Source organism: Cricetulus griseus, chromosome 2 (genome assembly GCF_003668045.3).
Source record: "Cricetulus griseus strain 17A/GY chromosome 2, alternate assembly CriGri-PICRH-1.0, whole genome shotgun sequence".
In the NCBI taxonomy this organism is placed as follows: Eukaryota; Metazoa; Chordata; class Mammalia; order Rodentia; family Cricetidae; genus Cricetulus; species Cricetulus griseus.
Genome location: NC_048595.1, coordinates 15,806,857 through 15,822,279, shown reverse-complemented (window position 1 = coordinate 15,822,279; position 15,423 = coordinate 15,806,857). Strand labels below are relative to the sequence as shown.

Sequence of the window (15,423 nt, the reverse complement as noted above, 5' to 3'; positions counted from 1 at the left end):
GGACAGAAGTAATTTCCTGGGGTGAGCATGTCAGGCCTGGCACCCAGTTTTACCCTTCTATCCTGCCCATTTGATCTCCACAGATTCTCAGACACTTGCTTCCTGGACACAGACGGCCAAGCCACCTGTGATGCCTGTGCCCCAGGCTATACCGGCCGTCGCTGTGAAAGGTAAAGAGGAGCTGACGGGGCTGGCAGGTGGGAAACAGGATGTCCTGGCGGGGTGTGACAGTGTTGTCTCCCCCCAGCTGTGCCCCTGGATATGAAGGCAACCCCATCCAGCCAGGCGGGAAGTGTAGGCCCACCAGTGAGTATCGTGACCACCTCCTCTCATAACCTGTTGAATTGGAAATCACTCCCCGTTTCCAGCCCATACCCAGAATCCCTGGAGAGCCACCCATTCTCACCCAATCTGCCGGTGCTTTCCTTCTGTCTCCAGCCCAGGAACTTGTGCGCTGTGATGAGCGAGGTAGCCTGAGTGCCACCGGAGGGGCCTGCCGCTGTAAGGTGCGTGTACTGTCTGCTGTCTCCAAGACCTCGGACCCAGCCTTACTGTGGCCAAGGGAGGAAAGAGATCCTACCCTCTCTAGTACCTTGGCAAGTGGACGCTGACCTTGCCTGCAGCCCACAGGCCTGGCTGCCTGGTCTTCTATACCATGAGGAAGTCCTGGCCTTCCCTCAGCCACCCCAAGTTCAATTTCCTGACATGCCCTTGGCAGCTATTGCATACATTCCGGCCCTCACCTGTGTCACTCTGTCAGGTTTCATGTTGATATCACATCAATTGTAGGAGAATCAGAGGTCAGTGGGGGAAACAGCTGGGTGGGTTTCGCAGTCAGGCACCCCCGATCTTGTAACGAAGGGTAGACAAGCACGCCGAGTGGACCCTGTGTGCTGATGCATGTCTCAAGCCTCGCTATTTTAAGGATGGAAGAAATATCCGCCTTCCCCTGAAAGCCCTAATGGGAGTTGGGTGAGGTGGCTGCAGAGGCAGCAGCGAGAGCATGAGATTCTCCATCCTAAGTTACAGTGGCAATCCATTCAATCAGCTTGCTTTGTCTCAAATCCTAACTTGTTTGTGAGCCTCTTAGCAGCCAGTGAGAAAGGGAAGAGCGGTTTCTGTAAGCAGCCATGATCTGCTGATGGTGATGCTTCACACATACGTGTTTTCCATGGTGCTCTGGGGCCCCATCTAGACTGTGGGTGTGTTCAGGTAGCCCCTCCTATGGGCCATCCTGAAGCTCCCAACTCTGTGTCCACAGAACAATGTGGTGGGGCGCTTATGTAACGAGTGCTCGGAAGGCTCTTTCCACCTGAGCAAGCAGAACCCTGACGGCTGCCTCAAGTGCTTCTGCATGGGGGTCAGTCGGCAGTGCAGCAGCTCCTCCTGGAGCCGAGCCCAGGTACCCACAAGAGGGCGGCCGCAGGATGGGACAGCCATGCTTGGGGCCTGGGGGGGGACAAAGGGTGGGTCCCACCACCGCTACAACTGCCCTATCCCAACCTTCTCCGTTTCCAGGTGCTCGGGGCCTCTGAACAGCCCTCTCAGTTCAGCCTGACAAATGTGGCAGGTACCCACACCACCAGTGAGGGGGTCTCGTCCCCTGCACCTGGGGAGCTCTTGTTCTCCTCCTTCCACAACCTCCTGTCTGGACCCTACTTCTGGAGCCTTCCTGCCAGCTTCCGAGGAGACAAGGTGGGTGGGAACAGAGGAGCAAGACAAGCAGGTCGTTGAGAGAATAGCAGTTAACATGGCCTGACTCAAGTCTCCCGCTGAACGCCTGTCCACCCCATGCTAGGTGACTTCCTACGGAGGAGAGCTGCGCTTCACTATAACCCAGCGGCCACGGCCCAGTTCTGCACCCCTGCACAGACAGCCACTGGTGGTGCTGCAGGGCAATGGCATCGTGTTGGAGCACCACGCCTCAAGGGAGCCCAGCCCTGGCCAGCCCAGTAACTTCATAGTGCCCTTCCGAGAGGTGAGCCCCTTCCCGTCCCTTATTGTTCCTCTCTTCTGGGGCCTCGGCACCCAAGGTGGCAGGAATGGATCGTATGTTGTTTTCTTGACAGCAAGCGTGGCAGCGGCCTGACGGGCAGCCAGCCACAAGGGAGCATCTGCTGATGGCCCTGGCAGGCATCGATACCCTCCTCATCCAAGCATCCTACACCCAGCAACCGGCTGAGAGCAGGTAGCTGGGGCCAGGGCAGGGCAGAGGGGTCTCCAGACTAAGCAGAAACGTAGTGTAGCCACTCACACTCTGCCTGTAGAATGCAAAGCATACTGCTGCTTTCCCTCAGAGAATCCTGAGAAGCTGGGGACCAGTGTCTTCTGAGTCGCCTGGGTAGAGTAGCATGTCTGGGTGAGGAGGGGTAGAGGATGGTAGCCCTTTGGAGGTAGCTCAGCAGATGTGAGCTCTTCACCGCAGCCCAAGAGACTGCTGGAGAACACAGGCCACATGGAGATGGAGCATGGGATTCTAGGTATTACCAGTGCACAGTGAGAGTCCTTCACCGTGAGTCTTATCACATCCAGGGTCTCTGGCATCAGCATGGACATAGCTGTGCCAGATTACACTGGCCAGGACTCAGCGTTGGAAGTAGAGCAATGTACCTGTCCACCTGGGTACCGTGGCCCTTCCTGCCAGGTGAGCCTGGGTCCCCTACCTACCCACCCAGCTTCCTTCACAGTGTTTGCTGTCCTGGCCTCCTTTGTCTCTCCCCGTATGCTCAGCCCCCCACCATCTTTCTGTTCCCAGGACTGTGACACAGGCTACACACGCATGCCCAGTGGACTCTACCTGGGTACCTGCGAACGCTGCAACTGCCATGGCCACTCAGAGGCCTGTGAGCCTGAGACTGGTGTTTGCCAGGTGAGTCCTGCCCTTTCACTCTCCATCCTTGGTTGGAAGGCAGGTTGGGGTTTCTAGGGGCTAGCCTCAACCTGTCCTCTGTCCCTGCAGAGCTGCCAGCACCACACAGAAGGTGCTCACTGTGAGCAGTGTCAGCCAGGGTTCTATGGGGATGCCCAGCGGGGCACACCACAGGACTGCCAACCCTGCCCATGCTATGGAGCCCCTGCTGCTGGCCAGTGAGTCTGGACCCCACTCTTCCTGAAATGCCTACCACCCCTCTTATCCCCCCTCTTGCCCAGCACTGGGGAGAGGCTATAGGTAAATCCTGGTTGGCCACTTCTCAGTGTCACTGGGGGAAAGTACGCTCACTTTCAGAGCCCCGGTTTCCTAAATGGGGACAACGTACCCACCTTAGCCCCTGGGTAGAGCTGAGTGAGGTGGTGGGAAAGGATGTATTGGCATAGACTTCGCCGTCTCCCCGTGAGCGAGCCCAGCAGGAGCAGTCACTGTCTTACTGACAGGACTTTCCCACTCTCTCAGGGCTGCCCATACTTGCTTCCTGGACACAGATGGCCACCCCACCTGTGACTCATGTTCAGCAGGCCACAGCGGGCGTCATTGTGAGAGGTGAGACGGGTGGTGGGGTGCGCCTGGGGCCCAGGAGGATATACCTGAGGGTCCTCAGTGAGTCCCAGGCCTCCTGTTCACAAGGAGCCTGCAACTTCTCTTCATCACACAGGCTGTCAAAGGACATTAGCTTTCCTCTCTGGAAGCCTCACACTGCAGCCTGGCATTGACCTGCAGCCCACCTTCCAGCCCTCCCTTGTCTTACCCAGGCCAGAGTCCTCCCACTAGACCCTTTGCTGTTTGGTTATTTTGATACAGAGTTTCATGTCGTTTAATCTAGCTACAAACTCATTATGCAGCTGTGTATAGCCTTCAACTACTGTTCCTCCTACCTCCATGCCCTGGAGGTGCTTCTAGGTTCACACCATGAGGCTGAACATTAGGCCTCTTGAGTTTGACCTTTTGAGTCAGGGCCTGATGGAATCAACTCATTGGCTGTGGTCTTGGCCCCACCCTTGCTTCGGACTCCCCCATGCTTTGGAAATGGATGCACAAGACTGATGTTTTTCCTCTTACAGTGGGGGTCATGAGTCTAAGCCACGATTCTCCTTGGACCTTAGCTCTTCACCACTTTCTCTCTCTCTCTCTGTAGGTGTGCCCCAGGTTACTATGGTAATCCCAGTCAAGGACAGCCCTGCCACAGTGAGTAGAGTTGCAGAATTCAGAGGGCTTGGTGGCGGGAGTTGAGTGATGGTGGTGGCAGTGGTCCAGGGGGAGCTAGGACAAATCCTTTGTTTCCCTGGGACCTGGGAGAGGTGGCTTTACCTTTCTGATTCTTGGCTTCTCTGTCTGTCACATGGGATAGGGGAGAGGCACCTCCAACATGCTCAGAAGCAGGTAGCAGTCCTCTTGGTGCTGAGTGACAGGCTTAGGGAGCCTGTGTTTGGTGTAGGGTTTGAGGATGTCATCTATGACTTCTTTACTCTTCAGGAGATGGTCAGGGGCCAGAGGATCTAGGCTGTGGCTGTGACCCTCATGGCAGTGTCAGCAGCCAGTGTGATGCCTCTGGTCAGTGTCAATGCAAGGTCAGTTCAAAGTCCTGCCTTCCATGAGGTCTATCTCAGTCCAGCACTGGGGCCGAATAGAAGTCAGATGGTGCGCGAGGGGATCCTCAGGCCTGGTCATGGGGTGGGTAGGCAGGGCTGCTCACAACAGCTCCTGGGGTCCAGCAGACACCCCTGAGTCCCTTCACATCTTTTTTTCCATCCTCCCCAGGCCCAGGTGGAAGGCCTTACCTGCAGCCACTGCCGACCCCACCACTTCTACCTGAGTGCCAGCAACCCAGAAGGCTGCCTTCCCTGTTTTTGCATGGGTGTCACCCAGCAGTGTGCCAGCTCCTCTTACTCACGCCACCAGGTCAGAGCCAGTCTGCCACCCTGAAGATCGGGAGCATTGTCCCAGATGGGTGCCAGCCTCCCAGGTGGTACCCATCTTCAGGCCTCCATTGCTGCTCACCTTGGCACTGAGTCCAGTGAACTGACTCTTGTCTCAAGAACTGGGCCTCTGCTGTTGCTCATCTCATCTCTGAGCATACCCATTCATCTAACCCGATATCCACCCCCTCCATCATGTCTTGCTCAGCCCTGGTCTCAGCAAGCCCCATGTCCTATCCTGCCCTTCTGTGCCCTGACCATCCTGGTGTGCGTGATCCGTCACCTAGCTGACCCCTGTTTTTCTCCTGCTGCCAGATCTCCACCCAATTTGCTCCTGGGGATTTCCAAGGCTTTGCCCTGGTGAACCCACAGCGCAACAGCCAACTGACAGGAGGCTTCACCGTGGAATCAGTGTCTGGTGGGTCCCAGCTCTCTTTTGGCAACTTTGCCCACCTTGGCCAAGAGTCTTTCTACTGGCAGCTTCCAGAAACATACCAGGGAGACAAGGTAAGATATAAGCGAGGCCTGCGGCCCCTCTCCAAGTGCCAGCTCTGAGCCAGGTCCTTGCTGAACATGGAGTCAACATGGAGTCATGGCTGCCATGTCATGTAGTGTGTGGTCTTTGGGGTCCAGTGACCTCAGATTACATCTCAGCTGAGCTGTCCTCTAGCTGGACACCTGACCTCCCCAACCCAGGGTGGTTGGGAGGATTGTCCCTGACACATACTGAGCACTCAAGTGGTAATGACTGAACTTTCAGGCCAGGCCGAAACGCATGCATGGTGAGACAGTTTCAGTGTGAATCTCCTGGGTGCTCATCTGTGCTGGGTGTTGCAGGCTGAGTACTGGGTGCTGGCATGGTGATTCTCAGGTCATTTCTATTGAGCTCTGACTACACACTCACTTATGCAGGCATCTTAAATCATGATTGCATGAACCAGCTAGCTTCACTGCCATTTCCTAGCAGAGGAAAGTAAAGCCAGAGTTCAAGAACTTTTCCTGAGTCCTACAACTAGTAGCAGCATTTGTAGGTCAGACCTGCCCTTAAAAAGCTGAGCTAGGCAAAAGAGAGCCATCATTTTGACTTTGAAGTGAAATCTGCCAGGAAGGCAGCATCATCAAGGATGGTCTTATGAAGGGCAGCGTCTAAGAGGTGAACTCCAGGGTGGCTGGAGAGATGGCTCAGTGATTAAAAGCACTGGTGCTCTCCCAGAGGGCCCAGGTTCAATTCCCAACACCTACATGGGAGCTCACAATTGTCTGTAACTCCAGTTCCAGGGGATCTGACAACTTCACATAGACATGCATGCAGGCAAAACACCAATGCACAAAAATAAAAACAATAAATAAAGGGAGAACTCCAGAGCAGCCACATGTGGTCCTCAGCCATGGCCATGGTACCAGGACAAGTGGGACTTACTTAGTATCTAAGTCTCCCACCAGATGAGGCCAGTATAGTCCACTCAGCAGTAGGGCTTTTAGGCCTTCCAGGCTCTGCTCCTTGGAGAGAAAGAGGCTCAACCTCTGTCCAACCTGGCTGCCTTCCGGTGCATTCTTCCCCTTGGTTCCTTCTCTCCTGGCCTCCCTCAGACCTTTCTCTGTCTCCTCCCCTGGTGCTTCTTGCTGCCCCACAGAGGGAGGCTCACTTTGCACGGCTACGCCGGGCTCACCAGGTATGCCTTTGTTGAGTGGTGTGAAATGGGGGTACCCTCAGCTCTGCATGGGGGATATCCTGTACTCATGGACGTTCTTCCTGAGCCTGTAGTGCTGCTAGGAGAGTTTGGAGGGTCGTGTTCTGTGCTGTGCCCCATCAGCCATGTGATGTGTTTTTGGTGTCACAATAGTTGGGGGTCTGTGAACAGGAAAACTAACTTGATCTTAATCCATGTGACTGTGCCTGACTCCCTTGTTTCCCCATGCATTTGCCAGCAACCACCATTAACCTCTTCACGTGTGCCCTTCTAGTAGCCTGGAGTAACCCTATGTGCCAGCCCAGGAATAGGGCATGCCTCCCTAACCAGTCACTGTGGCCTTCCTTGCTGGTACCATGTATGGGGAAAGGGCTACCCATGGCTATAGGTCTGAGCCCTGTGAGGGCTGAGCTGGCCTGTGACTTCCACCCCATCAGAACCGCACATCCCTCTCAGAGGAACAGTGGCGGGCAGCTGTGACAACTGGGAGGATCCTTGGGGACCCAGAGGGCAGGGGCCGGGCACAGCGGGCATCACAGGTACCTAGGGCAGGGGCAGGCTGTGTCGGGGGGTCTAGGGACCAAACCTTGAACCAAGACCCAGGCTTTCCTGGGCCCCCTCTGCCCACCCTGCCTGTCCTTAAAAAGGACAGCAAATGACAGTATTCTACAAACACCCCCGAATGCCTTCTGTAGTGCTGTTGGCAGCACCTCCTAAGCCCCCATGCGCGCGCGCGCGCGCGCACACACACACACACACACACACACACACACACACACACACACACACACACACACACACACACACGGCTGTCTGCCCTGACTGCACAGAACTTTCTGTCCTTCCCTTGGGGAACACCATGAGCAGGTTCCTCCCCCAGCAGACCTAGCCCACATGCAAATACTCATCCTGAGATGTTCTGCCTGAGTCCTAGGAGTGAGAAGGCAAAGGACACGTGGGAATAGGGGGTGGACATCAGCACAGGCACGTGGGTGGCCCACATCAGGGAATTGGATGGGGCTGGTACAGCCTGGGGAAAGGCAGAGCCTCATGGGTGTCTTTCTGTCCATCTGTTCCTGTCGTCTATCCTTCCGTCCCCCTAGGTGGATGAAGCTCAGAGGCGGGTCGATGCTGAGATCTGGCAGCTCCTTGCCAGTTTTGCTGCCCACCCTCAACCCCCTCCTCGTGGGCTGCACCCCCACCCCCAGTTAGCCGCTGCTCTACGAGCAGGTCCTCCCTCCGCTTCCTCTTCCTCTTCCTCTTCCTCCTCCTCCTCTTCCTCTGCCTCCACTTCTCTGTCTTCCTCAGCAGGCTCTCAGGTATGTACCAAGTCACTCACTGAGGAACCGGCTCACCATGCTTCCTAGACTCTGGTCATTTCCAAACCAGTTGCTATTTCTTGAGACTGTCTGGATCATCATTGACTTCAGACGTCACGTTAGCTCCACCAGATATCGAGTCAGTCAGGCTTGTGTTTTGAGGTGGAGTCTCATGATGGCCCTGGACTGACATCAAGCCCAGAATCCTTGTCTTAGCTTCTCAAGTGCTGGGATAATAACCATGTCTGCCTGCTACTTTTTGTTTGTTTGTTTGTTTTGAAACAAGGTCTCCTGATGTGGACCAAGTCGGCCTTGAACTTGTGTCCATCCTCTTGTCTCTGCTTCCCAAGTATTGAAATTAAAGGCATAAAGTACCATATCCAACTACTTTTTCCTTTTTTGAGACAGTCCCCTGTAGCCCAGGCTGGCCACTTTCGAGCCAAGGATGGCCTTGAACTCCTGATTTTCCTGCCTGTGCTTTCTGAGTCCTGGGATAATGAATGTGATATCCCATATTTAGGATGGAATCCAGGGCTTCACACAAGTTAGGTGAACACTACCAACTAAGCTATATCCACAGCGCTCTGGCTACTTTTTTTTTTCTGACTACATTTTTCCTTTCTTTCTCTCTTTCTCTCTCTCTCTCTCTCTCTCTCTCTCTCTCTCTCTCTCTTTCATGATAGGCTCTCACATGCCAGGCAGTGGTAGTGCACACCTTTAATCTCAGCATTTGGCAGGCAGAGGCAGGAGGATCTCTGTGAGCTCCAGGCCAGCCTGGTCTACAGAGAAAATTCCAGTATAGTCAGAGGTTCACTATCAGAAAAACACTATCTCAAATAAAATAAAATGTAGGATCTCACTATATAGCCTTGACTATGCTAAAGCTCACTGTATCGACCAGGCTGTCCTCAAACTCACAGAGGCCCACCAGCTTCGGCCTGCAAATGCTAGGATTAAAGGCGTGTCTAACATATTCAGATCCATCTACATTTTTAAATATATGTAAAAAAGAGCCATTAAATTTTTAACTGGCTGGGCGTTGGTGGCGCATGCCTTTAATCCCAGCACTCGGGAGGCAGAGGCAGGCAGGTCTCTGTGAGTTCCAGGCCAGCCTGGTCTACAGAGCGAGTGCCAGGATAGGCTCCAAAGCTACACAGAGAAACCCTGTCTCGAAAAACCAAAAAAAAAAATTTTTTTTTAACTGTTTACAGTGTACCCCATTGATTTTGGGGTCCACCAGAAAGACACAGTGCTTGGGAGACAAAACAGACCAAGAACAGGCTTGAAAGAACAGCTGGAGGACCTGGGCCCAGAGCAGGAAGCAGGTTGCCCAGAGAGCATGGTGGGCCTGTGCTGTGTAGTTGGGGTGGGTCCTGGGTCCCTGCTGGGGTGCCTGTGTCCCATTCTTACCTTCTGCTCTTCTCCACTAGTTCTCCCTCTCCTACGAGGGCTTCTCTCTGCTGCCCGGAAGTCTCTATTACTGGCAGCTGCCCCGAGCCTTCCTGGGGAACAAGGTAACCAGGAAATGGAAGGGCCATTGGCCATCAGAGGATTCTTAGCTATCAGAGGGTAGGAGGCAGAACAGCCCTCTCTCCCTGTATCTAGTGTGCACTCATTAGGCACTTACTGTATGCTGTGTTGCCACTGCAGAGGCACACTGACCTCCCAGAACTCCCCTCTGTTCTCATGTACTAGTCCTGCATTCGGAATGTGGCTGTCTTTCTGAGAGAGAGAGAGAGAGAGAGAGAGAGAGAGAGAGAGAGTGTGTGTGTGTGTACTTACATGTGCACATGAGCCTATGGAGGCTCGAAGACAACTTTAGGTGTCATTGCTCAGAAAGTACCACACACCTTGTTTTTTGAGACAGGGTCTCTCATTGGTCTGGAGTTCACCTAGCAGGCTGGCTGGCCATGGAGTCCTAGGGATCAGCCTCTCTCTGTCTCACCAGTGTTATAAGGTCCCCATGCTCGCACGATAAGCACTTTACTAACTGAGCTATCTCTCCAGCCCTGAATGTTGTTACTATTACCCTGGCATTAGCATTCATGTTGTTACTGCTTCCACCTTGCCTCCTTGCCCCCAGGAGACACAGAGAGCCTCTTCAGAGTGTGTGTACCAAGGGGTTGAGGCTTTGACTCAGTGGTAGAGCTCTTAAAGCTCAGGTCCGGTCTCCAGCATCGGGGGAGGGGGACAAGTTATGAGTAACACATGTAATACTGCACTCAGAGGCCAGGCTAGACCAGGCAGGTCCAGGGGATGTGAGGTGAGGACAGTCTACCAGAGTCTGGGTTGGCATCAGAAGCCCTGGATAGCTATCGGCCTTCAAGTGTGTTCTCTACATTGAGATGAATGTGTCACTCACTGTATGTGTCCTGAGTTACATAATCCTCGAGGTGTCCTTTAAAGTGTTGTTTTTACACCTATTTGCTGATGAGGAAACTGGGCTCAGACTAAGTGACTTGCCCACAGTTATAAGACAGCAGAGCTGGAGTCTGAGCCCAGGCTTTCCCCTTGTAGTCCTTGACTTACAGCCCTGTGTGGCACACGCCTTCCACTTCCTAGAAAGCTGGTTCCAGATGAGACTGTGAACTCATTGGCATCCAAAACAAACAGGAAACCAGTTATTTCTGTTGTAATCTGGTTCCTTACCACACCCTAAGTTGGTAGAGAATAGCCCTGGGGCCTGTGTCACCCAGGGCCTGGCATGTCATCAGCTTTTGTTTAATAAACGTTCACTCACTGAATGAACACACTTGAACCAGAGGGACACCCATGCTGGGTAGTTTTCAGCCAGTCTGCCCTGGTGATAGAGGAGAGGGAGGAAAGGCCAATGGGTAGAGCTGGAACCTCGGCTGCCAGGATGAAAGCCCTTTGCAACTAGCCTTAGCCTTTTAGTCATGTCTGCAAAGACACAAGTCCAGTTGGCTTGCCCACAATAAAAAACAAACAACAAACAGAATGACTCATTCAACCATAGGGTCCAAGGATGATGGCCGGGTCCAAGTGCTCATTAGGGCTTTTTCTCAGTGAGTGTCATTTTGTAGCTTCTGGTCACATGGGAGATAGGAATTTCTCTGTCCCAAAAGAAAGAGGAGTGCCATACACCAGACATTCCCCAGTTGGAGAGAAATGCACATGGCCCCATTGTATCTAGTCACACTAGAACTGACCTTATCCCATCTCTCTTCCTAATTCAGAACCGTGTTGATTGGCAGGCCTGGCTTGCTCCCTTCTGCAGGTCGGAGGGACCTGAGTATACAGGAAGCTTGTTTTTTTTAAAAGACAACAAGGAAGGGGCTGAAGAGATGGCTCAGCAGTTAAGAGCACTGACTGTTCTTTCAGAGGACCCAGGTTCAATTCCCAGCACCCACCCACATGGTGGTTTACAACCCTCTATAACTTTAAAGTCAGGGGATCCCCTGTATCAGGGATCCAAAGCCTCTTCTGACTACACAGGTACACTCTGGGCTCGTTGTACTCTCGTACATACATTCAGGCGTGCACACACACATAAAGTAAATACTTTAAAAGACAGAGAGGAGAGAAGGAACAAGGATGTAGTTTACAGAAGGAAGGAAGTCTGGGTGGACCCAAAGCCAGGAGTCCAGGAGATGAGGCCCCAGAGCCCGTGCAGATCCATGCCCTGGGCTAAAACTTCTGATCTTGGCAGTCTCCCCATGAGAGTCACTATTGTTACTCTTGTCATTTTATGGGAAATGTCTACACATAAAAAGGGACGTGTTGACTGTGACTGCCAGGCAATGGAGAATGAGTAAGAAGTCCTCCCATGAGTGAGACGAGGGAGGAAATGATAGAATGGGCCTGTTGCCCAGTTTTCTGTGCTACAAGTCCTGGCCTTCTGAGGTTAGTGTGCAACACACAGGAGCCAAGAGGCTCTGTCTCTGACCTGTGTGATCTTGTCTCTTCCCAGGTGGCGGCCTATGGCGGGAAGCTACGATACACCCTCTCCTACACATCAGGGCCACAGGGCAGCCCACTCTCAGACCCCGATATCCAGATCACGGTGAGCTCAGTAGAATCCACAGTGGTCAGGCAGAGGATGCAAGCCATGTGGAAGCCACACCAGCTAGCCAAATGTGGGCCCTTGGTCCCTACCTGGCTGGTTGCTCCTTAGGCTGCCTTAGGCTGGCTGCCAGGCATGGGAACACCAGGCAGGCACATGAGCTTGGGGGTGTGGACAGACAGGAGGTACATGGTTGGAGAACCTGGGGTCGGTGGATATACCTCCAATAACTCTAAATGCCCTTCCTAACCTTTGTGCAGGGCAATAACATCATGCTGGTGGCTTCCCAGCCAGCACCACAGGGCCCAGAGAGAAGGAGTTACGAGATCATCTTCCGAGAGGTAGGTGGCACTTGGATTTGATCGCCCATCCTCCCCTTGGCAGAGTATGTGCAGGGCTACAAGTTCAGCAAACCAAGCCCAGAGCTTCCACTGACACTTACTGTCATCCCCCCGTCCCCCAGGAGTTCTGGCGGCGGCCAGATGGACAGCCTGCTACCCGTGAGCATTTGCTCATGGCCCTGGCGGATCTGGATGAACTTCTGATTCGGGCCACCTTCTCCTCAGTGCCACGGGCAGCCAGTATCAGCGCCGTGAGCCTAGAAGTGGCCCAGCCTGGGCCTTCTGGAGGGCCCCGAGCCCTCGAGGTAGAAGAATGCCGCTGCCCCCCAGGCTATGTCGGGTTGTCCTGCCAGGTGAGTGTGTGGCTGGCCTGACTGCATTTGCTTCAGTGCTGTGGTATGTGCAAGGTGCAAGGTCAGTAACCATTGCTGTAGTCCATGACTGCTCTCTGCGTTGCAAGGTCAGTAACCATTGCTGTAGTCCATGACTGCTCTCTGCGTTAGGTACCTTCTGCTCTTACATTGCTGCAATCACATATCCAAGCCATTCCTTTACCTGACAAAAGCAAACGTCCAAGGGATGGGTGCCTTACCCAAGGGCATACACCCAACGTGTGGAGAACTAACCTGAACCTAGATCTGATATCCTAACCACCAGACAGCACTGCCTAAAGAATGGCACACTTTCAACTGGAGAGACCCAAACACAGGAGACTCTCAGAGCTGGGCAAGGACATGCCTCAGGTACACAGCATGGAGTGGATGACTCTGTAGGCTTAAGGGATGACCAGCTTGGAAGGAGGAGCACATGGGACTGGACCTGCAGTAGGGTCACTATGGCCGGCCTAGAACAGGGCCCTGGGATGGGGAAGTCACTCTGCTATAGGCATCCCATAATCAGCGCCAGGCAGGGACCATGTGTCTGTTGGATGTAGACAAAATGGATGGTGCAGAGAAAGAGGTCAAGGCCTGGTGTACCGTGTGGAGGGGCTGTGGAGTGGGACAGAGGGCTGTCTCTTTGAAGCTCCTAAGAGCCTCTGCTGGATCTGGCCCCAGCTTTGAGCTCCAGGTAGACAGGCATTTACCCTACACGTGACATTGACCCACTTAATATCTAATGAGATGGCAGAGGTCAGGAATGGGTACAGCTATAGCAAGTTCGTATCTCTGCACTTTAATATCTGTGTGCCGGGCTGGAGAGATGGCTCAGAGGTTAAGAGCACTGACTGCTGTTCCAGAAGTCTTGAGTTCAATTCCCAGCAACCACATGGTGGCTCACAACCATCTATAATGGGATCTGGTGCCCTCTTCTGGCCTGCAGGAATACATGCAGACAGAACACTGTATACTAAATAAATAAATCTTGAAAAATATATTTATTTATTTATTTATATATACACTTATATTTATTTATAATATATAAATAAATAAAAATGATATGTGAATAAATGAATATAATGTATTTATATATAAATTTATGTATTTATATATTTATACTACATATACATACATACATCTGTGTGCCTTTTCTGGGGTCACAGACTTCTCAAATCCCAGTGTAGAATTTCGTTCTCTGCAAAGATACCATGTTTGACTCATCTGAAAGAGGAGCTCTTGGGACGTGCTTGTGCACACTGTTGCAGCCCAGCCCTAAGAGGTCCACAAACTGGCCATGGAATGTGCGGAGGAGGCCTTGGCAGCTTTCTCAGAAGGGGCGGGGGAGAGGACTGCCCTTCAGACCTGTGATCCTTCATCTCCACTTTGCACCAACATCTGTGATGCCTTGTGCTAACTCTATCGCTGTGCTTGTTTGATTTTGGTTTTGGTTTGGTTCGAATTCTCAAGGCAGGAGCTCATGCAGCTTAGAATGGCTTTGAGCTCAGTGTGTGTGTGTGTGTGTGTGTGTGTGTGTGTGTGTGTGTGTGTAATCAGAAGCTGGCCTTGAACATCACTATCTTCCTGCCCCCACTCCAAGAGTGCTGGGATTACAGATGTGTATCACCTGGCCGAGCAGGATTACTAATTGGTGCATGCAACCCCAGTAATAAAGGTTGGCAAGATGGCTTAGGTGGTAAAGGCACTTACAACAAAGCCTGGACCTCGGTTCATTCCTCAGGACCCACACGATGGAAGGAGAGAGCTGACTCTTATAAGTTGTCTTCTGACCTCCATATATGAACTGTGGCACACACACACACACACACACACACACACACACACACACACACACACACACACAAATGTAAAAATATCTTCAAGGACCCCTTCTCCCATGGGTCTCCCCAGCTCACTTCACCATTTAGCTGTACTATTTTCCCATAGAGACCTTTCCCATCTTGAAATGAGGCAGGTCCCCATTGGGGATATACTACGTTTCACTAAGCTAACACTGCCTGGGTATTACAAGCTCCATCTCCTTCCGGAGCCATGAAAGTGAAGATGAGCAGCAGGCTGGGGCCTCTTCAGAGAGGTTGTGGATGGAGGCTGGCCTGGGATGCCCTCTCCTAGAGCCAGTGGGATCTAGACTCTGGAAGATGAGGAAGGGACAGAAGGCTAGGTATACTGGCTCTGGGTGGAGCTTTGTGGGTAATGGAGACCAACTTTCCTCTGCCCCCTAGGACTGCGCCCCAGGCTACACGCGCACTGGAAGCGGACTGTACCTTGGCCACTGTGAGTTGTGTGAATGCAACGGCCACTCTGACCTGTGTCACCCAGAGACTGGAGCCTGCTCGGTGAGATGCAAGCAGGGGTGGCCTCGGGATGGGAGGGGTCTTTGTAAGTTAAGCCTCTGGGGGCAAGTTCACGGGAGATAGCACCTGGATGAATGGAACAGGTGAAGATAGTCAGGAACCACAAGTGTGGAAAGCCATTCTTCTTTGTAAAGAAAGCTATGGTTTGTTATTGCTTGCCCCTAAGTGACTGACGTTGTTGTAGAAGAGTCAGATTATAGAGGCTGGAGGGGGGTTGTTTGTCTTTGGTGGTACTGGAGATGAAACTTTAGTAAATACTTTTTCATACACTTTCTGGAGTGGTATGTGTATGTCCTTACAAGTACACGGCTAGGGCACAGATAGTTGACAGAGTCCCAGACTCTGTGTGAAGCAAGGAACATACTATGTTAATGCCACAGATGTGGCTGTCTTTGGATGAGATTGTATATTGTCTGGGTTTTTATGTTTTGGGGTGTTTTGCCTATGT

At 52.6% G+C, this 15,423-nt stretch overlaps 1 protein-coding gene across 1 annotated transcript in view; it reads left to right on the top strand.

Moving 5' to 3' along the window:
* The window catches only part of Hspg2 (heparan sulfate proteoglycan 2), a 100,050-nt gene that overhangs the window by 48,544 nt on the left and 36,083 nt on the right, over window positions 1-15,423 (top strand). Inside the window, exons 19-37 of the mRNA XM_027399760.2 lie at window positions 84-170; window positions 248-306; window positions 439-506; window positions 1,262-1,402; window positions 1,519-1,695; window positions 1,799-1,978; window positions 2,070-2,188; window positions 2,533-2,644; window positions 2,756-2,869; window positions 2,960-3,087; window positions 3,392-3,478; window positions 4,071-4,120; window positions 4,409-4,503; window positions 4,694-4,834; window positions 5,167-5,358; window positions 11,793-11,885; window positions 12,146-12,226; window positions 12,349-12,579; window positions 14,844-14,957. Of these exons, the coding sequence (XP_027255561.1) occupies window positions 84-170; window positions 248-306; window positions 439-506; window positions 1,262-1,402; window positions 1,519-1,695; window positions 1,799-1,978; window positions 2,070-2,188; window positions 2,533-2,644; window positions 2,756-2,869; window positions 2,960-3,087; window positions 3,392-3,478; window positions 4,071-4,120; window positions 4,409-4,503; window positions 4,694-4,834; window positions 5,167-5,358; window positions 11,793-11,885; window positions 12,146-12,226; window positions 12,349-12,579; window positions 14,844-14,957 (2,269 nt within the window). The remainder of the gene's footprint in view (window positions 1-83; window positions 171-247; window positions 307-438; window positions 507-1,261; window positions 1,403-1,518; window positions 1,696-1,798; window positions 1,979-2,069; window positions 2,189-2,532; window positions 2,645-2,755; window positions 2,870-2,959; window positions 3,088-3,391; window positions 3,479-4,070; window positions 4,121-4,408; window positions 4,504-4,693; window positions 4,835-5,166; window positions 5,359-11,792; window positions 11,886-12,145; window positions 12,227-12,348; window positions 12,580-14,843; window positions 14,958-15,423) is intronic.